This window comes from Urocampus carinirostris, chromosome 8, assembly GCF_059441175.1.
Source record: "Urocampus carinirostris isolate Australia breed hairy pipefish chromosome 8, RoL_Ucar_1.0, whole genome shotgun sequence".
Lineage (NCBI taxonomy): Eukaryota > Metazoa > Chordata > Actinopteri > Syngnathiformes > Syngnathidae > Urocampus > Urocampus carinirostris.
The window spans coordinates 24,195,984-24,223,378 of record NC_142356.1 but is presented as its reverse complement, the minus strand read 5'-3'; the positions used below and the strand labels follow the sequence as shown (position 1 = coordinate 24,223,378).

General features: G+C 39.1%; 2 protein-coding genes across 4 annotated transcripts; one reads left to right on the top strand and one right to left on the bottom strand.

Moving 5' to 3' along the window:
• The first annotated feature begins 3 nt into the window (after positions 1 to 3).
• On the top strand, positions 4 to 21,067 carry marchf1 (membrane-associated ring finger (C3HC4) 1). Of its 3 annotated transcripts, none has more exons than XM_088342036.1 (9): positions 4 to 857; positions 7,021 to 7,077; positions 7,218 to 7,291; positions 8,199 to 8,897; positions 9,025 to 9,205; positions 11,156 to 11,300; positions 16,762 to 16,806; positions 16,898 to 17,208; positions 19,678 to 21,067. In XM_088342036.1, exons 1-8 carry the CDS (start codon positions 780 to 782, stop codon positions 17,170 to 17,172), a joined length of 1,554 nt encoding a protein of 517 aa, XP_088198162.1. In that variant the 5' UTR covers positions 4 to 779; the 3' UTR covers positions 17,173 to 17,208; positions 19,678 to 21,067. The 3 variants fall into 3 exon arrangements, with proteins under 3 accessions (XP_088198162.1, XP_088198163.1, XP_088198164.1); XM_088342038.1 differs by lacking the exon at positions 4 to 857 and adding an exon at positions 4,356 to 4,571; XM_088342037.1 differs by lacking the exon at positions 16,762 to 16,806 and having other exon boundaries at positions 6 to 857.
• Positions 21,068 to 21,350: 283 nt separating this feature from the next.
• Positions 21,351 to 23,703, bottom strand: tma16 (translation machinery associated 16 homolog). The gene is made up of 7 exons (XM_088342039.1): positions 23,583 to 23,703; positions 23,358 to 23,464; positions 23,156 to 23,193; positions 23,015 to 23,099; positions 22,289 to 22,437; positions 22,169 to 22,211; positions 21,351 to 21,622 (listed from the first exon to the last, which is right to left on the bottom strand). Exons 1-7 carry the CDS (start codon positions 23,583 to 23,585, stop codon positions 21,421 to 21,423), a joined length of 627 nt encoding a protein of 208 aa, XP_088198165.1. The 5' UTR covers positions 23,586 to 23,703; the 3' UTR covers positions 21,351 to 21,420.
• Positions 23,704 to 27,395: the final 3,692 nt, after the last annotated feature.

The following is a 27,395-nucleotide window of genomic DNA, read 5'->3' as shown; positions in this document are numbered from 1 at the left end:
CCCCTGATCTAAAACCTACATGAGGGCAAGGGAAAACTCAAAAACCTCAACATGAGGTCAATGAAAAAACCTTGAGAAGGTACCGCACATGAGATAATCCCCCTTCCAGGATGACCAGGCTGCAATGGGTGTTGCAATAACAAATAATACACAGATGTCTGTGCGGCCCTTTCAGACTCTTTGTGATTAAGGCCTATACAAATAAACATAACTTGACTATGCGTGGCTTTTCGTATCTTGAGGTGAAAGTCCAACACACAATGGGTAGTCTTTATAATTTGGCCACTATAAGTATCTACAGGTAAGAACGACTCCGCTGCATTTGTTGTATGTGTTTTAGTCGTGTAATCCCATTACCTCTGCGATAAGGGGTGAGGGGCAGACTGAGGTAAGTCTAAAACCTTAATCCCCCCGCGGAGCGTATGCTTATTATTACCCGCATGCATGGCACAATCCAGCACGCCAACACACACCTCCTTTTTTGTTTACTGCCTCCCTATCTCTCTCTCTCGTTCGGTCAGCAAGGCGGGGGGAGAGCTGCCGAGTAGTTTCCCAGTCGCCATGACAACCACACCCCCAACTATCCCCGCTGCCATCTTTGTAAAATTATTCCACCCTCCGGATCTGGACAAAGCCGCCTCGTCTCCTTATAGTGGGATGGACGTCCATCGGAGGAGGGCAAGGTGCGGGGATTCCGCGAGAGTGACGTCAACGTTGGTGTGTGTTTGAGAGTGCGTGTGTCTTTGTGTGTGAGTGTGTGTTGCCTGGAAACCGCCAGCATGCCCGTACACTCTACCACAGTGGTCCCAGTCCGGGAGAACGGCAAGAGCGTCCCTCGGCCTAAAGACAAGAACGAGGTAAGGTACTGATGCACTTCTTCAGAATGTGGATCGGCATCTAAAACCATGCACATTTTTTGTCCTCAAATACAAAGTGAAATTTAAAAAACTGCGGTAGTTCAATCAATTTGTTTTGAGAATCTAGTAAAATTTCGCCAAGTATGCAAAGTACTGCACGGCACATGAGCAAATTGAAATTAAACCCCACTTTTATAATTTTATTCATATGTGTTCATCTACTTTAGTTAGCATTTTCCCCCAGACAAGGATTTTTCAATAAACTATTTTCCAGATTATAAGGCGCACACTCAATAGCCTCCTTAATAAAAAATAAAACTGCAGTAAGAACAGCACTTGCATTTAAAAAAAAAAAGAAAATTAAAAAAAACCTGAAAATTAAAAAAAAAAAAACGTCTTATTTCATGGAACATAAATATTGGGAAATGTGGTTTCGTGACTGAAATACCCATTACTTGATTTACTCAATGGTTAACGTATGGAGATGCATTTCATTTCAATTAAGCATTCTTTATTTAATTAACTGTATTTCTGGTCTATGAAGCACTCCGGATTATAAGGCGCACATTCAAATCCATGGCAAATCTTTGGTTTTAATGTATGCCTTATAGTCTGGAAAGTACAGTAATTCATTTACTTTTTACTTTAGAACATAAGAGATCTTAAATTTACCATCATAACGTTGCTTTTTTCAGGTTATCTTTAAAAGAAAAAAAATAATAGTCCTATATCGTCTTAAATTACAGAAATGTATCAAAAACATATTGTGATAAAGTGTTTTATTTTCGTAATGCAATTCAGAAAACAAAGATGTCAGACTTTCTAAAATCATCACAAATCCACTGAAATGTTGCAAGTCTTTTATTATTTTCAAGGTGGGGGTGTCCTTAAAAAGCTGAAAGGTATTTTTTTTTTTACGATTGAGTATGTGTTAACAATGCCGAACTGAGTTTCAAGAGCTCTTGTGCTTTATTTTCCACTGCACCTATCTGCTTTTGTCTTACTTTTAGGAACGCTGTTTGTGGCGGAACACATTAGGTAGGAGGAATTTGGGTTGTGGGGGGTGCTGGAGAGTCTCAAAGGGCTGCACAGACGACAGATTATTGCAAACCACAGACTATTTTGACACCATCCCCTGATCTAAAACTTATATGAGGGCAAATAATACACAGCTATTGTCAACATAAAATATAGGTTATTCATATGCTATAGAATAGAAGTGTGTTTTAGGCCTAGATTTAAACAGTTCCACCGAGGTTGCAGGTCAAATCTCAGGGGGAAGAGCGTTCCACAGCTAACGGGGAGCCAATGCAGGTTAGCTAAAATCGGGGTAATGTGATCAAACCTTCTTGTCTTAGTTAAAAGCCTCGCTGCAGAATTTTGTACCAGCTGAAGGCTCTTAATTTTGGACTTCGGGAGACCAGAGAGTAGTGCATTACAGTAATCGAAACGGGAGGTAACAAACGCATGAATTATAAAAGGCTTGCAATATTTCAGTTGATTTGTAATGAATCCAGAATATTTGACTTTTTGGGTTTCTAATTGTATTCCAAAAAATAAAGAATTTGACCGCAATATTTAATTTTTTGAGAAACTCCTATACATGATAAAATAATAATCAAAATGTATATTCTACTTGTTATATTTAAAATAAACAGCTCATATTTTTACCAAATAAAACAAGCATTCTCAAAGGTTCGTACACATTTGCTTTTTTTGCCACTCAAAGCAAGCTTTTATCACTCTTGTCTGGATTTGTTCTCTTTTCTTAATGCACTGCTATATATGGACACGGTTACATCACTCACACACACTCATCCAACGTGCGCGCTTTCCTAGAGCGCGAGAAAAGGGAATCCAGATTTAGACATGAACTGGGATGCGAACACTGCAGAAACGATGAGGGATTACAGTTATGTTACTAAGTTTTTTTTGTAATGTCAAAATCGACTGTCCCTGGTCAAAATATGTCAAAGAAATTGAGTTATAAAGCGATATTTTACGAAAATATGGGTTTTAGTATGCTTGAAAAGTGGCAGGGTTCAGAAGGTAGCAAAACATTTTACTGTACCCTGTGGTCCACTATTTTATGGCACCCTGTTCCATTGGTAAGAAATAGAATTGGGAAATGTTCACTATTCATAAATGTATGTAAAATTAGGCTAAAACATCGATATTGCAAATAAATCCATACCATCTTTTTTTAATTATTGAAAAATAAAAAGGGTTAAAACATGTATTTTATCTAAGGATGTCATTTTTAGGGATACTGGTAAAACGCCAGTTATTTGCAATCGACACAAAAAAGTGAATAGGTTTTTTTTTTAGAATTGGTGCAGATGAGCAACTAGTTATCAGTTGTGGTATATTAGTAATAGTATTGAAAGTTACAGTAGTGTCAGGGGAACCTGTTATTGCTCCTCCCTACTTTTCATTAAGAAGAAATAGAAAAATTAGAATTGTCTTTATTGTCATTGATAACAACGTAGTAAACATTGTACACAACGAAATTAGGCCTGACATTCCAGGATAGTAATAAAACACTAAAAAATAAAAAAATACAAATAACTAAGAATGTCTGGATAAATAAGCAAATATGGTTGGAGACTGGCAGACATTGTAAGTACATCAGAACAATAAAAAATAGTTTAATGATATTAACAGAAAAATACTTTTAAAGAATAAGAGTGGAGAAATAAAAATATATTTATATATGTATTTTTACATAGTATTTTTTTAAAGGCTTATTGTTGCCCCGGGGAACAAACTTCTTGTTATTTTTCGTCTATCTATCTATCTACCCTGGTCATATCCCTTGAGAGGGGTGACCGACAGCAAGACAAACCCATACAAAAACAAAGAAAATAAAAAGGGAAAAAGTAGCAAAAAACACAAAAATTTTTGGACCATGGCCAACCCAAATGCCCAAACACCCAAACAAGTTAAGCACCTCGGCACCCAAGTTGGTCACGCTTTCGTCCCTCCAGATGAAACGGGACACAAGAAAGTTGCCGTGTTACCCGGGTTAGGGTGACACAACACACTCTTCTGTTCAACCGCAGGGCCTGACAGCTTTCACTGGTTTACCCCTGCCGCATCATGCAGAAGTAAATGGAAGGAGACCAAGAGGAAGGCCTTGATTGACGTGGGTGGATGGTGATATGAGTGCACTGCAGGAAAGAGGTCTAGATATAGTGGAAGCTAGAGCTCTTGTTGGTGATAGGAATGAGTGGAGAGGTATTGTGAAAGGATAGTGGGATGTTTAGACGTGTCCTAAGGGATGGGCAGGGCACCCGTATGATTTTTCTTAACATGAATAGTTAATACAAGGTGATTATAAGCATTACAAAATGCTGTTTTTTGAAATGAATCTTTATTACTGGTACATTAATATGATTGTTGATTATTCTGTTGACTCTTGTAACATTGACAGTCAAGATGTCAACACAGTGGCTAGCAGATATTTTGTTTTTAGAATAAAACCCATCTTCACCACAATTGCAATAAATAATACCGTTAAGTGTCCATCATGATTACTTCAGTCTCCAAAAGTATTCTTTTGTGAATCCCCAACATATCTAAATATATTCAGTATAGCCCTCACGCCACTCTGCTTAATCCCTCAACCACACCTTACCCAAGTCGCATGCACATGTTGCACTCAGCTGTCTTCAACCTGCACCACAGCCAAGAAGGAGTTGACACAGTGGCAAGGTAGGCTTTACAGTGTGGCTAATTGCTCATTTTATCATTGTTGCAATGCATTTGGAATAGCTAAATTTTATTTAGCAAAAGTGGAAGTAATATATGGATGATGTGGCTTCATTAAATTGGGTGGCTTTCTTATAAGCATAACTTGGTAAACATTGTTTCAAATAGTTTGAGGTGTTAACTATCTTTAGGAAGTAGGCAATTAATCAGGAGATCATTTAAAATGATGAAAAAGATTTTGTATTTTCCAACTCAAATGCACTTAGAATTACTAAAAAGCCTGCTAAAAAATTCTAACCTTATCTAGAGTTAATTGGACACTCTTTAAATGAAGTCAGATGGGGGCTGTGTTTTAGAGTAAATTGCTAATTCACATATTCATCAAAGGTGTCGGTAAATGTTTCCCTTTTTTGCATGTCCACTATATTTATTTCGTTTAAAAAAATAGAGCAAATAATTCTTACCTCTTTTTATTGATTACAATTTTTAACCCCCCACTTAAAATACAAAATGTATCACTTCATATTTTTGGGATAACAATATATTCTCTTTATTATTAAAAGTCACTGGCTTTACTGATTGCCTGAAATATCATGCTTTTTGGTTGAGTTTGAGTTGAACAATTCCCTTGCAGACAACTGTTTACTTTGCCTATTAAGTCTATCAGTAGATAAACTAAAGCTAAATGCTGAAGCCGAGATCGTTTTCCTTATTTTCTCTTCACCAGTTGTCATGTTTTACCTTCATTAAATTGTGCATTTTGAAACATTTTTTGAAATCTTGATGATGATCACCAAGTGCGGTTCCACATGCATGCACACACACAGGCACGGAGCCACTAATAGCAAATCAGGCAAGCAGAAAATCCCTTGATCAGCTTAGATGAGGCACTCTTGTCTGTGTGCCTTTTATTTGGTTTCACTGCATTGTAATGTGCACACAATTTACGTTTGTGTGTGTATGGGTTGAGCCCTGCTTTTGACTCTGAAGAAATTTCAATGTCATTGATTTATTTTTTTTAAAGCTCATTTGAATGTTAAATGTAATATGTAGATGCTAAATTGCCTATTCTCGGGTGGTTTAATACCTTGTTAATTTAATTAGTTTGCTAAATGAAACCTCCACCAAATTGCTCTAAAATCTTAAAACGATCAGATATTTTTCCCTCATTAACAGCAAGTATGAGCTTGTATTGATACTGTAATAATTACCAAACATCAGACGGATACACATATTTTTATAAGGTATTAGGTACACATGAGGTCCCCCATGTGAACTGTCCACGTGTTTAAAAAATAACATTTAGAAAGTGATCCCAGGCTGTGTTCAAAGAGTTAGATTGACCTTTTAATTTTAGACATTTTTTGGTCTAATTACTTAAAGAAATATTTTCGATTTTAATTTTCATTATTTGTCATTATACAGTAGTAAAAAACAACTCCTTAAAACCCCAAAACAATACTGATCATTGTAAAGCTGATGAATAAACCTATTTATGTCAGGACCAGAACGGAGACAGGACCCACTTGCGTTGCGTTTCTCACAAGTTTTATTGGAGGAAGGAGAAAGGGTTGCACCCACGATCCGGTGATTGCTGGACGCGGGAAGCAGGTCGCTCTGAACGCGGAAGTGGATCTTCCGTAGTGAGCGATGGCGGTGTGGGGAACAGAAAACGGGTCTGTAGCAGGGACAGGAGAGCAAAAACGTGGTCAAGGTCGTAAGCGAGTCGTAAGCCAGGAAAGTAGAGTAGACGTGGTCAGGATCAAAAACGGGTTGAAGCCGGGGGACAGACGGGAGAAAAAAACAGGTGGGAGTCAGGGTCGAAAAAGGCTTGCCTAGAGTTAAATGAAGTTCGCAGACAGACTGACAACAGGGGATTGACCGGACTGAGTTCAAATAGTGAGAGGGAGCCAATCAGAACCCGCGGCGCTTGGCTCCAAATGAGCGGGCACACCTGAGTCAAATCACTAATCATGACAATTTAGATGTGTCATTTTGAAAAACCAAATCAAATTTAATTAAAGTTTGTTTTTTTTAATCATTTGATTAAAACGTCATAACGAATATAAAACTTAAAATGAGCAAAGATTATCTGCCAGTGGAACAAAAATGTTTTACAATGTTCAAAACTAATACTTCTACCACTAATACTGCTAAGTAAAATAAGAAGATAATAATTAGAATCATATAAATAGATGCAGGATTTTAACTTTATTTTAATTGTATTGTTTGTAGAGCAACTTTAAACATCTTCATCAAAAAAATTGGTTATTTATAAAATAACACCTGAGGTACGCCAAGGCTCCACATGCTGATTTTTCTTCAGGAGTGTATTGTAGATTGAGGTGTTGAACCAGTCCATCTTGCTGCTTCATCACGAATCATTTATACTAAAAGCAGCATCCCCTCTTAATGATTTCCTGTCTGCTCCTCTTCTCTATTTCCGCTTCAGGGCCCTCAGGTCAAGGCCCCCGGTCGCTCAGGCAGTCGATCCAGCAACATCTCCAAGGTAACCGTGCGGGGTTATTGACCTAGCGTGGGGTTTAACTAAGAGAAAACAAAACAGCAACGTTTGATGAGAGCATTAGAAATACTTTGAAAGTCGTGCCACGCTCGCCCTAAAATGTCGTTGCATGTGATTGCTTCCAGACGAGCAACTCCACAGCAGGACAAACCAGCGTCTCCAAAACATCCGTCACCCCGTCTGCTCAGGATATTTGCAGGTAAAGCATTTACTGACTTGGTAAAACTAAACATACATACGTGACACTGAAGAACTGAAGTGTTGAATCTGTGTTTGTGCATGTCTCATTGTGTTGATGTAGGGGTTACTACTTGTAAAACTGTGTAATATTTGACCACTAACTCTTGCTGAATTGTGTTGTGCAACCAAAAACGAGTGCTACAAAGCACAAGGAAGATTACAAACTACGGAGACTCAAAATGACCAAACCGCACTATTTTCTTATCATTTTTCTGTTAGCCTTTTGTTTGTGGGGGGGAGGGGTGTCTACCCTTAGCATCAAAATGGCAGACAATCATGTTTGATTACTTGGAGTCTCCGTAGTTCGTATGCACTACAAAGTATAGCGACATCTGCTGGTCAAATATTACACAGCTTTCCTTTAGGTTATTCTAGGTTACCTGTTACACAAATTGCTGAAGTTCTCTCAATTGCAATGAATCGCTTATCTGCTGATGCAATGCATTGTTTGGTAGCATATATTTGTGGTTGTCTGTTTTGTTTTCGTAAACAGATGATAAATATACACACGCGTGTGTATTCTTTATCCATCTGGAACAGAGACTAATATAACATCAGCTTGCTTATTCATTTGAAACATTGTCCATTGTTCTTATGTCATTTCCATCTCCAACTCTCAAATATCCTGTGCCGATACAACTATCAAACACGGTTTGTGTTGCCACCAGAATCACAACACATAGTAGTCAAGTAGTGCATTAACATGTACCCTTTTGAAATTGAAAACATTGTTATTAAATCACAAATGACTGTAAGAAGTGCAAGCTAAATCATCAAAGTTTTGTCTGAAGTTTGTCATTTTCCACCTCATTGAAACATCATCTCATCTCAGCATCCATCTCGTGTGTGTGCGTGCATGTTTTTAGTGTTGTCCAGCTGACCCGCGTTGAAGAGGATGTGTCCGAATTGCCAACCCGTGGAGACAAGAAGAGCCGCTGCCCCGCCTCCATGACCATACCCGGCGCCGCCGTCCGAGGCCCCTCGGGCCCGGCCCCCAAAAAGCAGGTGAAACGTCGCCACCGCCGCAAGAGGAACGCCTTCGGCCCTTTGGACTGCGTGCAAGCCAAAGACCCGAACCAGAGCCAAAACCGACCGGAGGGTCTACCGAGGGCACGAAGGGAGCTCCCGCCACGCCTCCGCTGCCTTGACTCCACCTCAGAAGATGAGAAACCCGTGAACAGGAGCTGGACCGAAGAAAAGTCCAGGCGGGCTCGGCACCGAAGCCGCAGCAAAAGCGGCGAGGATGCAACGGAGGTGATGGAGCTGCAGTCGGTGGGCTCCGACGAGGGTAAGGACGACCGACCCCTGGTGGTAGACGAAGGAGTGAAAAACCGACGTGGCGGCAGCAGCAGCGGGCACAGTTCCCTCAGGGAAAGCCTGCCCAGTGCAGACAAGGAAGCCAGCCTGGTCAACAGCTCATCAGAGGAGGAGCTCATCACTAAAAAGTATCAGGAGAAAGGGATGGGTTGCGGGGACTTGTCCGTGCCCACGCCACAGAAATGCTGCAGCGGCAACGGAGGGCCTCCTCGCGTATGCTCCGACGACTCAGAGATGGAGGTGTGCAGGTGCGTGCGGCGACACGCTGCCCGCTTTGAACGGGGACGACTTAAGCTCTACCCCATCCCAATCTGTGCAAAGGAGGAAATCTCAAAGGGATTTCTTTTGCACATACATGTGCGTTCTTATGTGCAGGATCTGCCACTGCGAGGGCGACGAGGAATGCCCGCTCATCATGCCGTGCCACTGCACGGGCAGCCTGAGCTTCGTGCACCACGCTTGCCTCTACCAGTGGATCAAGTCGTCAGACACGCGCTGCTGCGAGCTCTGCAAGTTTGATTTCATCATGGAGACCAAACTCAAGCCTCTGCGCAAGGTAGATACAGTGAAGTAAAATGTTAAATCGTGATCCAAGAAGTGTTTAAATATCTTAAATATCAAGGGTGTCCAAACTTTTTACTCAGAGGGCCTTTTTCGGGGATGGTTGAAACACTGAAACCCGCCAACAGATGTAAAATCTTTACATTCCCAAACAATCTGTCACAAACTAACCATTTACAAAGCCCCTAACTTGGGAAAACATTATATCAGGGGTGTTAAAATGGAATTGATAGAAGGGCCGTATGAAATTTGAGCTATAAGCCGAGGGCGGGACTCAATGAATTGTGAAATTTTAAAACGACGCGTGAAGTCTATCAATTATCTGCCCCGCTTATCTTCAGTGAGGTTGCGGGGGTTCTGGAGCTCATCCCAGCCATCTTCGGGCAGTGGGCAGGGGAAACCCTTAATTGGTTGTCAGCCAGTCGCAGGGCACACAGAGACAGACAACCCACTCACACAAAGGGACAATTTGAACTGGCCAACTAACCTGCGAACACGCTAACCACTCATCCCCGAGTCTAGTGAACCTAATTGAACTTACTGAAAAGCTAACACATATGTTCCAATATGATCAGATAAATAAAGCAATAGTTTCTTAATTTTAATTAATTTTCAAAAGGCACAAAAGACACAATTTCCTTATTTATAAAAATCCCCATTTCATGAACATTAAATGAAAGAAGCAGGTATTAGTCATGCAACACCAGTAGCCTATATTTTATATTTTAATAAAAGAAACCTAAAATCACTTAAAAGAATAAAATAATAGCAAGTTTATATCATTCACTAAACTACAATAAAATAAAGTGCAAGTGGAATTACAGTAAAAACAATTACAAAATTATTTCTGGTGCATGATACAATAATGAATCAAGATCATCTCAGGGGCCGAAAAAAACCCTTTCGGGGGCTGGGTGTGGCCCGCGGGCCTTGACCTTGTGCTTTATGTGCTTTAAACAATATTTTCACAACTTTCACTGTAACACAGAGCAGATGGTTAATTCTAAAGAATGTAAAGGATAGAGTTGCATGAGTATAAACATTGGGCATCAGTATTGGTGCCAATAGCGCCATTTTTAGTATAAAAAATATCGATATTCACGATTGTAGCCGATACCAGCATCAGTCATTTAACCAGGAACCTGAAATTAAAGGAACCGTAGATTGACAATAAATGCAAATCATTTCTTTCCAATGTAAGCTAAATGAAGAAATATTGGTATTGATATATGGTATCGGTATCGATGACTTCTCAAAATTTGACTATTGATACAGGTCTGAAAAAATGTGTTATTGGCTTAGTTATAAAAACAATTGTTACTTTTTTCATTTTAAACTGCTGTTTTGTGTTTATATCAAAGGGACAGTGTATTATTTAGTGCGTCCTAGTGTAAAAAAACATCATTTATTAAAAAGAAAACAATATTAACTAATATATTAAGCAAAAATAGATTAATTTCAGACAAATGCGCATTTTTAAGAATACTGTAGGTCTAGAAATTTGTATTTATTTTACATAACATGAACCTCACCTAAAGGGAGCTGGCAAAATTATTAAAAGAAAAATTGTGCTTTTTGGTCACTTTGAGTCTCGATAGTTTAGATTTGTCTGGTGCTCTAGGCACTCGTTTTAGGTTGCACGACACAATACAGCAACATGAAGTGATCAAATGAGACACACTGTCCCTGTTAATCTCCACAGCGTATTAAACTTATGCATTTGTACCAGATGCCAAGGACAGCGGGTAACATAGTTTAGACACCAGCTCTACATTTTGTATTTCCCTACATATTATCCATGGTTTTTTTACCTGAAAATTTATTCACTTATTTATTCTTTCTTATCCTTATTATTTCCTCGTTTCCCCCCCATGAGTTCCCCAACAGTGACTACTGTAAATACACACCCACCTAAATGAATTGTTTGCAATATTTCCTTACCCAGTGGGAGAAGTTGCACATGTCCAAGAGCGAGAGGAGGAAGATCTACTGCTCGGTCTTGTTCCATCTCATAGCCATAGTGTGCATGCTTTGGTCCGTTTACATCCTGGTCAAGAGAACCTCTGAGGAGATCAAACTGGGCAAAAACGGTCAGTACCTCTGATGTGTGTTGTCTGTCGTTCTTGTCCTCAAAAAGTCAGGAAAACACATTTGAATCTCTTTGGACTATATTAGTGGGAAAGGTGAGATGGCACAACATTCATTTGGACAGGTAACTTAAAATTAGTTTTACCTGGTTATATCAGTATCAGAAATTATTTTCCCCCCATTTTATTAACACTCCACTTATTGAAACATGAAGATTTTGTTTGTTTGTACATGATTCAATTGTTTGTTTGTACATGATTCAAATTGAATCTTTTCTTCCGGCGCCGTCACGAATGGCAGCCACTCCAGCAGCTCCCGTGTTATTTTCGATTGTTCTCGATTGTTCTCAGCTCAGGGATGCTGCTGGAAATGTGAATTTCCCTTCGGGGATGAACAAAGTATCTATCTATCTATCTATCTATCTATCTATCTATCTATCTATCTATCTATCTATCTATCTATCTATCTATCTATCTATCTATCTATCTATCTATCTATCTATCTATCTATCTATCTATAACACACATATTGTAAGCCTCAGACAAAATGTGACTTGCATTTAAAATGTATAAAAACAATTTTTTTATTGATGAAGAAAACGGCAAAATTTTGTTGACAACATTATGATGAGGTTATTGTCATATTACACATGCGACATATTTGTATGCATGTAAAATGCAGTTATGAAGCAGCGACGTGCAGTAAGGGGGAGGCAGGTGAAGCACATTCATTAAAACATATTACAAATGTGTTAAATGGGTACGTTTATTCATCATTAAAAGTTCTTTCTCATTTTACTTTAAAATGTTTTGATTTCCTTTTTCCGAATGGCTGAATTTTCTCATTATTTTATAAAATTTGTCTAATACAATTAGTAAGTGATATATTACTGTGCTGAGCGTCTAAAGATGCTGAGTGAGGCATGCAATTATCTTGCCTTATGGCAGAGGGTGATGGTGATGTACACCTCAGTCCCAAACAATAGAATCAGTGTTATTATTAGCATGCTAACAGCAAGTCAAGCCATCCAGTAATTATTTTCCGGTTGCATGGACTGGTTTTCTCACAATCAAGGTTTACCTATCTATTGATGCTTTTATTCAAAATGTATAAATTAAGACAAAGCAGGTTTTTTCTATGCTCCAATTTCTATATTGCTTTTTCTTGCTCAGCCAATCAAATAATGAATAAGATATAGGTTTTTATATTTGTAAATCTGACTGCCTCACCATTTACACACTTCACAGAATGCACTTGTATGAAAGGATTAATGAAGCAAAAGACGATTTTGATCAGTGTTAATACAACACAAAACAGTTTATTGCCCTCTTGAGATCAACATGATTGGTTTGTGTCGCAATATAATGAGATAATGATAAACACACATTCCCGGAGATGGGCAAAAAGTGCTATTTTGCCGGCTATGGCTATGTTATGTGCAAGATAATGTTACAAAAATAAATGTTGCTCGGCAAACAAAAACAACAATAAATGTTGTTGATTTAATAATACCCCCCTCAGAACATTACAACTATCATAATATTACTTTACCCGGAAACTTTAGCAAGACAAAAAAATGGCACTTTTTGTTATATTATATCAATCAATGATGCACTACTGTCCTATGGCTTGTTGTAGGTACAAGGAATGTTAGTGTAATTTCATAGAAGTGTATTTGTATCCAAACTATCTTATGAAACGTATCCAGTGATGTTTTAGTCCCTGACAATACTAATAGCCAGTACTAAATAATACTATACCAGACAACATGTATCATGGCCACTTACCAGCTAAAGAATTGGAGTCAAGTCAAGTCATTTTTATTTGTATAGCCCTAAATCACGAAGAGTCTCAAAGGGCTTCACAGATTATTACACTATATTACACAGACCTTTTTTCAGCCGACGAGAAGAGTAGGTTATTCATATGCTATGGAGTAGAAGTAGAGTAGAGTTTTAAGCTTAGATTTAAACATTTCCACTGAGGTTGCAGATCGGATCTCAGGGGGAAGAGCATTCCACAGCACCGGTGCCCAGATGGAGAACGCTCTCTAACCAGCAGAACACTTCTTTGCTCTTGGGATCACCAGAAGACCGGCACTCTCAGATCGTAGGCATCGGACCAGGACATAGGGGGAAATCAGATCTGAAAGATAAGAGGGAGCAAGTCCATATATGATTTTGTATAATACTAAGAGAACCTTGAAATCACATCTAAGGCTAACTGGGAGCCAATGCAGGTTAGCCAAAATCGGTGTTATGTGATCGGACTTTTTTGTCCTAGTTAAAAGTCTCGCTGCGGCATTTTGTACCAGCTGAAGAGACTTGATTCTAGACTTCGGGAGACCAGGGAGTAGTGCATTACAGTAATCGAGACGGGAGGTAACAAACGCATGAATTATAATTTCTGCATCCGACTGAGACAGTATGGAACGGATTTTAGCAATGTTACGAAGATGGAAAAAAGCGGTTCTAGTAATTTTCTTTACATGTGTTTCAAAGGATAGATCAGGGTCAAATATGACACCTAAATTTTTAACTGAGTCACTCTGTGTGATGTGACATTTGTCAATGTTCACAGCAGTTTTTGAGAATAAGTCACGGCATTTAGATGGACCAATGACTAACATTTCGGTCTTTTCAGAGTTAAGACGCAAGAAATTGAGTGGCATCCACTCTTTTATCTCAATGAGGCAGGCCTCCAAATTTCCACAGTTTAGTGTGGGAGATTCCTCCAACGGAAGATATAGTTGAGTGTCGTCTGCGTAGCAGTGGAAGCTGATATTGTACTTGCGAGTAATATCACCTAATGGAAGCATGTAAATGCTGAAAAGAAGGAACTTTTACATTTGATAATTCCCCTTCCTTGTCGAAGTTGTAAGAAACAGGCCACAAAATGGCACCAGAGCACAAAAGGTGAACACTTTTTTATTATATACTCTCACTTCGTGTTTTCCCCCTTGATGCCTATACTTTTGCAGCCTAAAACAGAAGATTTTGCAAACAGGGTTTTGGTCGAGTTGGTTTCGAGGAATGATAACATCGATGTTATTCAGGCTTCAGCTAGTGATTACTGTACTTGTTCGAGTGTGAGGCGAAAAAAGAACTCAAGGTTTGGGTGTGTGTTGTAAACAAGGGCTGGGGTGACACGTGTCGGAGGGAGTGTGAGACCCCATTTTTGCGCAATGGTATTCCCCAGCGGCAGTGTTGTGGTCAATACGGCTAACTTGAGCATACGCTATGGTTTTCTGCCTCATTATTCTTATACAACTCATACACAGTCAAAACACTTAGATGTACAGCATTAGTATATTATTTGCGCAATGATTTATCAGTCGAAGATATCGCTGACCGGAATTGCAAAACATTGAATGCAATCACATCTCTCGAACCATAAGACACCTACGGTCTATTTTTGGTAACAATATCCAAATCACTTGCGTGGGCGATCTGTAATAAGGTTATTTTCGATGGCTCATGGGCAGAAGCGAGGCGTAGCTTTGTCCGACGGTGCCATTTCTAGGAATTCTTATCTGCTGTGACATAGTATTTCAGCATTGAATACCAATGACTTTTTAGCCCTGGGCCAAAGGAGCAGGGAATGTATTACATACCTGGCGACTGGGTTTTGGTTCTGAGGGTCCGCAATCCCGTTATGCTCAGGACAACGGACGGGCTGCCGCGGGTGGGACTGTGGTGTAAAAAAACGTCCGAGGTGGCGGGGCCAGACGGGACAGTTGGACGGCACCGAGGCGACCCCGTTAAGGAAGTCTTCACCCTCGCCTCAACGGTTGTCACTTACAATGCTTAGTTTGAGCTGAGAAATAGTAAAATTAAATTCTATACTGAGTTTAATCGAAAATTAGGGGTGCGCATTATCCACATGTGCGCGCTATTCTTGAATAGAATAGAATAGAATAGAATAGAATAGAATGTTGAGTAGAATGTTTATTGTCATTGTTACAAAATGGGTTGAACATATTGTGACAACGAAATTGGACGTGGCAATCCAGTTTCACATTTAACAGTGATGATAAAAGAAAACAAAGAAGATAAGGTTAGAATTTACACAATATAAAGAAACAAAGAAGATAAAGGTTATAATTTACACAATATTTACACAAGAAATGTGGGCATGTAGGATGTTACATACATACATATGGTAGGTATTGCAATTGCATGGTTTTACTATGTTGTTAATATGTTAGTACCCGGTTATTTCCAGGTTGTAAAGGTAGGGTTAAACTAGATTCCATCAACCACTTAAACATCTTGCCAGTTAGAAATCAAAATTCATAGAAAATCACAATGACATATCACTGGTTAGCTATTTTCAGAACCAGTCTGTGGGCTAATCATGTTTTTAGTGGCACCACGTTAGAGAGCCCTGTTCTAAGGCAAAACTTGAAACGGGCAATTTTATGCTCAGAGCTGTGGGGGTGCTGAACACCCACAGTGTCTGGCTGTACGTGTATAAAAGGAAAAAAAGTACTACTAATAAAAACATGTTTTTTGGTGCACACTTTGAACCATTGTCCCACAGAAATACTACTACAGAACTACTTCAAAAATACTAAAAAATTATTACAACGACATTTAGTGCTTAAAACTGTAATATTTTGCCTTCACTTGAAAAACAAAATAATGGTGTTTAAATACCACAAAAATACTACTACAGCAATACTACAATAACAAAATACTATTACAAAAATACTACTACAGCAATATTACATCGGAAATGCTACAAAAATCAACTAGAGTAATACTAAAAAAGTACTACAGATATACTAAAAAAAATCATACTATGGAAATACTGAAAGAATACTACAGTAGAAATACTACAAATACTTCAAAATAACTCCAGAAATACTACAAAAATTTCACAAAAATATAACTAAAGCAATATTACAAAAATACTAGATACACTGCCAAGATTATACTATGGAAATACAACTGCAGAAATACTACAAGAATACTACAGAAATAAAGCTACAGTAATACTACAGCAATACCACAACATCATGACAACAACAATACTACAGAAATACAACTACAGTAATACTACAGATAAAATACCAAAATTCAATCGAAAATATTACGAAAATACTACTGCAGGGATACTACGATACGGTGGTAGGAATCAAATAGACTGAACCAATTCGTTTTGTTTTACTTTTCTTTTTAATCTCATGTTTTTCATCATATCTTAGTCTATCTTGTCCTTTATTAAGGAACAGAGAGTTTTAAAAACACTAAGATTTTTGAGGGTGCTTGGGTTGAATTTCGGGGTGCTTGAGCACCCCTATAAATGGGCAGGTTACGCCCATGCTTGAGACCCTTTGTGAATTTGGATAATCCAGGTTGTGTGGCCATGATACATGCTAAAAAAAAGTAGTCAGCCAGTAGAAGTCATTTGTGTCTACGTGAAAAAGGAAGAGAGGGAAATTAACACTGTTGATTTCAGAGGAATTTTGGCGGATTTCTCTTCTGAAGTACTATACCCCCCAGGGTAAGCTCGCCACTACGTCATGATCTCCTGCGAGTGATGGTGGCGCCCCTGAGTGGCCAAATAACGTTACTACGACGTGTCCCCCTTACAGGCGTGCTGGAGTGGCCCTTCTGGACTAAACTGATCGTGGTAGCCATTGGCTTTACCGGAGGCCTCATTTTCATGTACATCCAGTGCAAAGTCTACCTGCAGCTGTGGCGCCGCCTAAAAGCCTTCAACCGCATCATCACGGTGCAGAACTGCCCCGACAAGAACCGACTCGCCAACGGGAAACGTCCGGAGTCTGACAGGCCCCCGGGGGCCGCACCTCCGGACTCGGATGCATCTCTGGAGGCGGCGGTGGCCCCCAGACACCATCCAGTTTGAAGGAGACAATTTGTGTCACGCTGGACTTGAATTCAAGTATGGAGATTTTTTTTTTCATTTATTTTTCTTGATACAAACATCATATTACAAAATAAACAAATAACCTGAAAAGCAAAAAAGGTTAAAGCCAGAAGGCCTGGAGACCCAAAATAACTTTGGAGACGTCTTCTATTAATCATTCAAAGCAGGACCCCACATCCCACCCGAATTTCAAGCCGCAACGCAAATCAAGAAAGAAAAAAGTTCACTTCTTAAATGTATTGAATCATAATGCTGTTTAAGCCGGGGAGTCGAATATGTTTTTGTTTTGTTTGTTTTTATTGACGAAATGACCAGAAAAAATACCCATTTTTAAGTCATAATACAGACACTCTCCTATTTACGACCATTCGACTTACGAAAAACGGTAGATACGAACAATCAAAAAATATACGGACATTGCTGTAAGTTAGATTTTGTATTGTGCACCTTTTTGCAAGTCCAGGACATTACCGTAGTGCTTCTTTCCGCCGCTACCGGCGTGTGGTGTAAGAGGTCACCCAGCATAAACCTCGAAAAATAAATGTGCTTCCTCTTCCTAGTTTGTGTGTAAACATACTGTACTGAATTTCCAGCATGGGAAGAACTTTTTTTTATTGTTTAATATCTCGTGCATCCATTCAATATGGTTGGTGTAAAGTGTAAAGAAGAGTCAAGCTGTTTCATTTTAAATGAAAGTAGAATAAGAAAGCTTGATGCGGTTGAGAAAATGGTTGAATCACTTTTTTTAGCCACTCTTGAACACAGAGGACCTCTTGAAGCGCATATTCCAAAAGTAAATTTAACTTAACTTTATTTATCTTAATAGAGCATATTATTTTATGATATGTGTATTTTTTAGTACAAAACAATGCAGGTTACGTTAACAAGTCTTAAACATGCTTATATAAACTTTAAACATACAAAATATAGCACTAAAGCAACTTACAAACAAATTCAACTTACGAGCAATCGTCCGGATCGTTCGTAAGTCGGGCAGTGTCTATATTCCAACAATTTGATGCATTTTTATTTGTATCTTTTAGTGCCTGAGTGGGTGACTAGCGCGCAGCTAGCTATATATCTGCGTTTTTCTGTGGTGTGAAATTGCTGGTTTTAACTAGAATTTGCCTGGCATTATCGCCATCTACTGTTAAGTCTCGAACAAAAATTTCGCGTGTATACACATATAAATCCGATAAAAGCAATGGCAACTTTTTATTTTCCTCTGTTGCCTGGTACCAAATGAACCACAGCCCGGTTTGCGAACTGGTGGTTGCCAACCACTGCATTAGACCATCGCTTTTCTCCCCTTATAAATGCTTACCGATTAGAAAAAAAGTACAACTTTTTCAAGTTCAAACAAAAATCTTGACTCCAGACTAGAGTTTTAGTTGTCTAAGTCTTTGTGTGTGAATAAACCACTCCAACGATCGCATTAGATTTCCATTTTGGTTTTCGTTTGCCACTTCGGCTTTGAAACCATCAATTTTTTTTGTTTATTTTCTTGAACTATTATATAGACTAATTGTCTACCGCTTTCATTTCTAAAGGTTGACATGTATACAATACATATTCTGTACATGTAGGAAGGTTGAAAACTGTAATACCCTCCTAGCTGTAAAAAATAATTATTTGGAAAATGATTGTTGCCATAGTGAATGTAGTGCCATCAAAATGACACCGAGCTAAACTACCAAAGAATCGTGACCGCAGACGATGTGTTATTGAAGCTTTGATTTCCTTCTCCGGATCGTGAAAATTGCACCATAAACTTTACATCTGTCAATCCATCCAACCATCGTCCGCAACGTTTATCCTTATTAGGGTCACGGGAGTGCTGGAGCCCATCCCAGTTATCTTCTGGCAGTGGGCAGGGGACACCCTGAACTGGTTGCCAGCCAGTCAGTCTCAGGGCACACAGAGACAGACAACTAACTCGCTTTTCACACCTCGGGACAATTTGGACCAGCCAATTATTCTGACACGCAGGTTTTTGGAATCGAGAGGAAACCGAAGTGCCGGGAGGAAACCAACGCAAGCACAGGGAGAACATGCAAACTCCTCACAGGAAGGCTGGTAGCTGGATTTGACCTCAGAACTGTCGTGCTGCCGTGCCGCCCTACATCTGTCCAATCGATTAAAAAATATAGGTGGTGTAGACGTCATATAAACTGTTTTAGAAACTTTTGACATTAATCCTTCAACATGGATGGAGATGGATTGGACAGCCGTTGTGTGAGAAAACTGTAGACAATCAGATTGTGGAACTGGAAGTAATGCGGTAAACCCGAAATTAGGGTGTTTTTTTTTTTGCTATATTTTTAAACCTAAATCTCCAATAAACACTAAATTTTTATGTATAACACTTCGTAATTATTGTTTCTAGTCTTGGTTTGTATTCCCAACACAGTTAATTGTTTATTAAGGGCAACCCAGTGACTGTTTACTTAATCTAAAGCAATTCACGTTTTTGTGTCCCTGCAGGTCACCTCGTGCATTGCAGGTGGCAGGCTCCCGTGTGAACCACAAGAGGAGGTCTCAGCTCCCGAAAGGCTGGCTAATGCTGACTAATGATTGTCTACGATTCTTTTGACTCTGACATTCCCTTTTTGCACTTTTTCAAACTGCACTAAATACTCTCGATATATTAATTCGAAGCAGGGGTGGGCAGAGTACGGCCCACATGCAGCTTGCACCAGTTTTTTAAATTATATTTTAGAATAAATACACTTGCGCTTTTTTTTTAATTTTATTTCATGACACTGACATATTTCACTGTTACATTTTTAACCTCAAGTTTGTGGTAAAACTAACACACGCGTAACCTCTAAATGATACAATGTCAGGCCCAACTTGATCAACTTTGCATCATGTGATGTGCAGGATTTCTTTTCATTGACTAGCAAGACGCGATCGATTTTGTACTGCTTCACTGTGGGCGACTGTTTCTTAATTCCCTCACAAGGATTGTCTAAAACGCATGCATGTGTCATATTTTTACTGGTCATCATTAAATACCAGTGCATCTCCAGAAATAGGAATACAGACGCTGCCCTACTTATGAACGGACGATCGTTTGTAAGTTGAATTTGTTCGTAAGTTGCTTCATTGCTATATTCTGTATGAAATTGTATTTAAATAGACGGTTTCATCAAATTTGTTGTGAAAAAATGTCATTTTTTTAAAGCACTAAATTTAATAGTATGTATGAAAAAAGTCCAAATGTATTTTTTGCGTGAAATTCGATGTATAGGATAAAATCAGTACGTGATTTAAAAAAAAAAAGGCAGGGACCAAAATATAAATGAGGAGGGCACCTACATGAGGGGTTATTTGCAACAAGCACCAAAATATATATATTTTTTGTACTACTCAAACAAAAAACATAACTGCCCAAGTCAATTGTAGGACTTTTCGAAAAAAATGCCTATCTCAAGGGCAAAGTTGCCTAGGATCATGAGTTAGGCAGAATTGCTGTTTGTTATGTGATCTCCAAATTTGATCGGTTGACCGACTTGAGGACTTTTGCAGTTAGTGCATCTTCCTGTGGGAAGCTGAATAGGGCAAAAATCTCAAGTCCCCAAAAAAAAAGGAAGAACACACTAAATACTCTGACGATATATCATATTTTGACCATTTTCGTTTGGCGCGCTAGGTTAATAAGGCTTAAGAGGCCCTTATGGAGCCCGCGGGGCACAGTTTGCCCACCCCTGATTAATAACAATAATTTAGTAAATAAACTGTTTTGGAGTTGAACTAGTGTGTATTCTGATTCGGCAAGATTGCAATGAATCCATTGACACATAACATGTTCAACCATATTCTTATTGACCTGCACCTGAGTTTCAAAACAAAATTTCATTCAGTTATTTGGTTTTCTTAGTTTCCTTGCGTGGAAAATCAACTCCCAACCGAACGCTATCATTTTTAACTTGAAGACATGATCATTTAGTGATGTATTTTCTGGAGCGTTCGGTTTTGTGGATCAGATTGCAGTCATTCAACATGGCACAGGGTCTAAAATAGACAATCTGTTTACAATCTGTTTTTTTTTTATCAGACGCCACAAAACATTGGGAAAAAAAACACCCTTTTAGAATTGTCTGGTTGGCCTAAAAGTCATAATTTGAGTGTAGAAAAAGAGTACATAGTGTTGGTGTTTTAAAAATCTTTAAAAAGGCAACAGAAAAGTCGTGTTTAGTTGGAGTCGGACGTCAAAAGGTCTTCCTATAAATCCTCGTCTTCATCATCATCATCGTCGTTAATATCGTCTCCTCTTTCTTCTTCTTCTTCTTTGTTATCCATCAGCCCTTTCTTGTCCTCCTCTGTGTTATTCGCGTCCTCTTTTTTGTCCTTGACTTTCAGGTCGTCGTTGGAAACCTTCCTCAGTTTAATGTTAGGGAGTTTCTTCAGATCTCCTGTCCACTCCCTACAAAAAGGCAAAACGTTTGCTTTACTTACCCAGGGTTCACTGGTAAAGTACCAAGTTTAGTCAAATAATGTTTACAAATAATGCTATAAAAATGTGTAAACAGACCGGCAGTGACATTTAAACTGCATTTAAAAACAATTAAATTCAAAACTGGGGCAGCACAGCGGCTAGCGCGTGTACGACACAGTTCTGAGGTAATGGTTTCTTCCGGTCACTCCCACATTCCAAAAACATGCATGTCATGTTAATTGGCCTGGATGTAAATGAGCAAGTGATGGTTGTATGTCTCCGTGTGCCCTGCGACTGGCTGGCAACCAGTTCAGGGTGTCCCCTGCCCACTGCCCGACGATAGCTGGGATGGGCTCCAGCACCCCTGTGATCCTGCTGAGGATAAGCAGTGTGGATGATGGATGTATATATTTAAGACCCAAGATAACAGAAGCAACCTTTTAAAATTAATATGACAGCCTCAAGAGTTGTTTTGTGAAGCCTTCAAGACTTGATTGGCACCATTCGATTAACAACCTGAAGCTATTCACTCACCTGAATGTTTTCAAATGTTTAGTGTTGATAAAATCGGGAATTTCTGTGAACACAAGGCATATTTACAATGCTTATCATAGCAAACATATTCCAGTTGATAGTATATTCGCGAGCGCGGACCGAATCCGGCGCCGTGGTAGAGCGCCCGCTCTCGCTCGATGGTATGCTTGATGAAGTCTTCCCTGGCACTGTGGAGACGACCCTTTCGTCCCTTGATGCCGTTCACCAGCTCGATCTGCTCCAGCTCACTGTCGAACCTCTGCAAGTACCTACAGAACACGCATGCGCAAGTATTGTGAGCCAATCCAAAATGTAAGCAAACACAAAGCACATCAAGACAGCTAATATCACTGTCACGTTGATGCGTTAAGTCAGAGGGCAACGTCAAAAACACCTTGATAACACTTGCGAAACAAAAATTGGAATTAAATTGATTAATTCAATTTTCTATCTTAGTTTTCTTAGGCGAGAACTGATTATTAATGATTAACAATTATTCGGAATGATTTAAAAATAATCAACAGAAATACTTTTTAAATGGAGTAACTAGTAACCATCGATTACCGGCTCCTCCGTGTTATACGTAGAAGTGTCCTTGGGCAAGACACTGAATCCTAATGCCCCCATTAAGCAGGTAGACGTCTTGCATGGTTGACTCCCTATTGGTGTGCGAGTGTGTGTGTGTGAATGGGTAAGTGTGAAGCACATTGTAAAGCGGTTTGGGAGGTCTTCGTTGACTTTAAAAGCGCTATATAAATGCAGACAATTCACCATTTACTCTTTTCAGAAACGTGCCAATCACTGAAAACAACAAACAGTCGAAATGCACAAAAGATTGATTCGCACCTTTCAATAATGTCACATGCATCCCTCAAGGTGTACGTGGTCTTTTCTGGGTCCAACTCATTTTGAAACCACAACAGCTTCTCACCTGTTTATAAAAAAAAAACGTCACACAATGATTACAAGTAATCACAAATGACTTACCTATATTGTTCAGACGTGAAGCTTTTTCAATTTTATGTCTGCAACAAAAAAAAACAGTTTTCAAGACACAGTGGAAATTCGGTAAGTTCGGTGTTTTGTAGCCCACAGTGGAAATTTGTATGGAAAGAAACGATAATAGAAATGGTTCGAACAAAAGCAAAAGCAGGACTGAAGTGGTAAGGCAGGGTCATCGTAAACCCACCGATCTTTCTTTTTGAGTCGTATTTCTTCCCGGGCCATGTAAGCTGCTTTTCGGCTGTACGGATGTACAACCTTCTCCGGGGCTTTTGCTTTCTTCTGCGTCTTCGGCTATAAAAACAGTCGATTAAAAACATGCAAAAAGCAGTGACGTATAGAATATGAATTCCGGCAACAAAATTGTGATCGATTTGATTTGTTGGTAAAGAAAATAAAATCACAGTCTCACCATTGGAATTGCTGTACTGAAAACTCGTGGTGGGTTTGTTGACAGCTGAAACGGAAACGGAAGCTGTCAAGTTGCAGTTGCGAAATACGTTCGGGTGGAACAATAGTGGGGGAACTATTCACGAGCATGCGCGAAAAAATAAATTATAAAAATAGATCCCTTTCCATCTAACGTCATCTCCGAATCACTACAGGATGCGTGCGCATCGTAGACCCAAAATATCTGGAGTAGGAGTACGAGTTTGAATAGAGCAAGGGAAGTTTTATATGTCTAGTTGCGTTTTAAGAGTGGCAATTTACGCACACACGCACACACAAAAACATGGACAGCTGTTGTTTATGGGTGCACAAATAACAATTTTAAGGAACACATTTTTGGGGGTAACTCTCTGGTAAAACTGGGCTTCTCAAAACAGCGTAGGTGCCTGTGACTGCAAGCCATTAAAATAAGAGACTGGACCGAATGTCTGTTTTGTATCTGGTAAGTTATCAAGGATGTCTGGTTTAGATTTACTTGAATGCTAAATGTCTTAGTATGTGCAAGTAGGATAAGTGTCAGGAAACTGTAAGTGTTTGCTTCCAATGTACTATAGTACTATTGATTGTCAGTTTGCTACAGGTGCTACCTACTAGATAATTTCCTATGATTAGTGTAACAATATTAATGACGTTATTACCATATTATCATTGTACATTTTATTTAGTATATATTTAATAATAATACTGATAGTTCCTATTCACATGACAACATCCGGGCAACCCAGGTAGTGGCGGCCATGCTGGATGGGTGTAACGTAAGTTTATCTCATTATTATTGTGACTGACATTCAAAATATGGCGATTAAAGCTCTAGTTTGGGTGTCGTTAAACTTTCCGGGCTAAGTTAAGACAACAAATGCTTACTGATGTGCATATTGGACCTTGTTAGGAGATAAATATTAAAATGTATTGTTTACCAAATTGTTCGAATTAGTTATCTGACTCCATTAACCAAACACAACCTGCATTCACCTAACAATGTGCGCTTGTTTCTTGATGGAAAAGATGGACAAGAGACCGGCATTTCCACACAGGGGCAGATTTAATTTCTTAAACAATTTAACTCAGTGAACTCCATCGAATATGGCCGAATTAGCCGAATTAGTGTCGCTCGAGTCTCTGTCAAGTCTCCTCTCTCGTTTTCCTGCTTCTCCTCTCTGCCCACGTTTTTCCGCAAGCTGGTGTGCCGGCTCCTCCCATGGGCGTGCCAGAGAACCCCCTACGTGGGCTCCACCATCTCGGAGAAGAGCGTCCCGATGTCTGGACCAACCAAAACAACTTCTCCAGACAATGCCCGCCGTCCTGCGTCAGAGTCCTGTTATCAACAGAACTAGACAAAACATTCCGCATTCGGATCAGCATGACCTGTCATTGAACTTAAGCCTACTCGGTGAAAATCTTCATTGCACTCAAAAAATGTAACTTGTATTCAATGGTATAAAATCTTTTATAGTCAAATGTATGAAATCCTTCAACCTATACACGCTAGAGAAAAGCATGTGTTGTAGGGGAAAGTGTAAATAAGACAATCTCTGAGACTGGTTTCAGCTGGAAAACGGTACACTGTCATCTGCAAGGCGTTTTATTGGCCCTGGCTATCTTTAGGGGTGGCATTGCTTTCATTCACAGCCTATTTCTACCCTCAAATCGCCTGATAAGCGTGTACTCCTTACGGCTAGGCTTTTAAGGACACTAAGGGCTTTTTCTTTGGAGCTCATTTCAGCCGTGAAACGGTGCAATATTTTCGCCTAGGGTTAAGGTTGCACACCCACTATCTACAAAGGGCACATTCCAAGTTAAGTTCTCACTATGGCCTCCACTCATCAGGTTACAGAAGGAATGGTCTTTATATTTCATTCATCATACAATAGTACAACAAAATTAGAGGGTTTTCAGTGCAAAAAGCGACAACGCTCCGATCTCCTGTCCCACCTACCCGACTTGCTCCCGTCCTCCTACCACGCTCCGATCTCCTGTCCCGGCTCCCAGACTTTCATCCGTCTCCTGACCACGTTCCGTTCTCGAAGGCTTCCTGCTCCTTCTGCCCAGCGAGCACCGGATCGGTATTGTTTGTTTCCCTGCGCCTGACTTCCTCGATTCCCCAAAAAGCCTTGAAACGCTGTCTGTTCTGGTTCTGACAGATTTATAAAACGAGTGGTGTCATTTCCATTTGTTGCGAGTCTTTGGCGAGGAGCATATGGAAATTACATCACTAGTTTCAAAAATTGGATATACTGGATCGCGAATTGCATATCCTATTTATCCCATAATTTACTATTTTCACTTTAATTACGCTAACTTAGCTTGTATTTGTTTTTGCCATATACTAATATGGGCGCAGTGATATACTCAAAGAAAGTGCAAGTAAAGCGGTTCCAGTAACTTACAAACGCCAGTAAATGTTGACCTCATTGGTTACCGTGGATATTTATCTAATTACTGCAAAACACATAGGATAAAGTTATTCATTCACTTTAAACAAATTATACATGATTATTTATATATATATATACATTAAATACTTGGACCCACTGCATACGCCTCACAGAGCACTTTAGCAAGAAAGAGATTCCGTATCAAACAGTAAAAAATTGAAACAAAAACTCTAATGAGCCCGTGTAAACGTTCTCTGTATCACTTACCGGTCTTATCAACGTTTGTGTTGGCCTCGTGTCCTTAGAGTAATATTTTCAAGGACTGGCAAGAGCCCAAACTCCACAGGTCAACAGTTTATTGCACTCAATTGAATCACGTTTCATGCTCAATGCAGATTAATTAAGATGAAGATTCTCTTTTATAGTAAAGCGCATAGATTGTCACGTTTGTGGAAGTAGCCACAAACATTAGCCGTTAGCATCACTTTTAAGCATGTAGCCATTAGAATGTATCCGTTAGCATAATTTGTAAACATGTAGTTGTTATCATGTACCCATTAGCATAATTTGTTAGCATGAAGCAGTTATTATATATCCGTTAGCATAATTTTTTAGCATGTAGCTGTTAGCATGAAGCGTTAACATTTAGACGTTAGCATAATTTGTCAGCATGTAGCTGTTAGCATATTTTGTTAATATGTAACTGTTAGCATTTAGCTGTTAGCATAATTTGTAAGATAGAAGCAGTTAGCATGTATCCATTAGCATAATTTGTTAGCATGAATCAGTCAGCATGTAGGTGTTAGCATGAAGCTATAACAATTAGACATTTTCATAAATTTTCAGCATGTAGCTGTTAGCATAAATTGTCAATATTTAACTGTTAGCAAGTACCCATTACCATAATTAGTAAGCAAGAAGCAGTTAACATTGACCAATTAGCATAATTTTTTAGCATGAAGCCTTTATGACTTATCCATTAGTATGCATGTAGTCGTGATCATTATTTGTTATCATGTAGCCTTTGGCATTTAGCCGTTATTAGCATACTTTTTAGCATGAAGCAGTAATCATGTGGCTGTAAGCATTACTTGTTAACATGTATTCGTTAGCATTAATTGTTAGCATGAAGCTGTTAGGATTTAGCAGTTAGCTCGTTAGCTCATTGCTGTCAGTGTTTCGATTGTTCTCAGTTATTTTCGATTGTTCTCAGCTTAGGGATGCTGCTGGAAAAGTGAATTTCCCTTCGGGGATGAATAAAGTATCTATCTATCTATCTATCTATCTATCTATCTATCTATCTATCTATCTATCTATCTATCTATCTATCTATCTATCTATCTATCTATCTATCTATCTATCTATCTATCTATCTATCTATCTATCTATCTATCTATCTA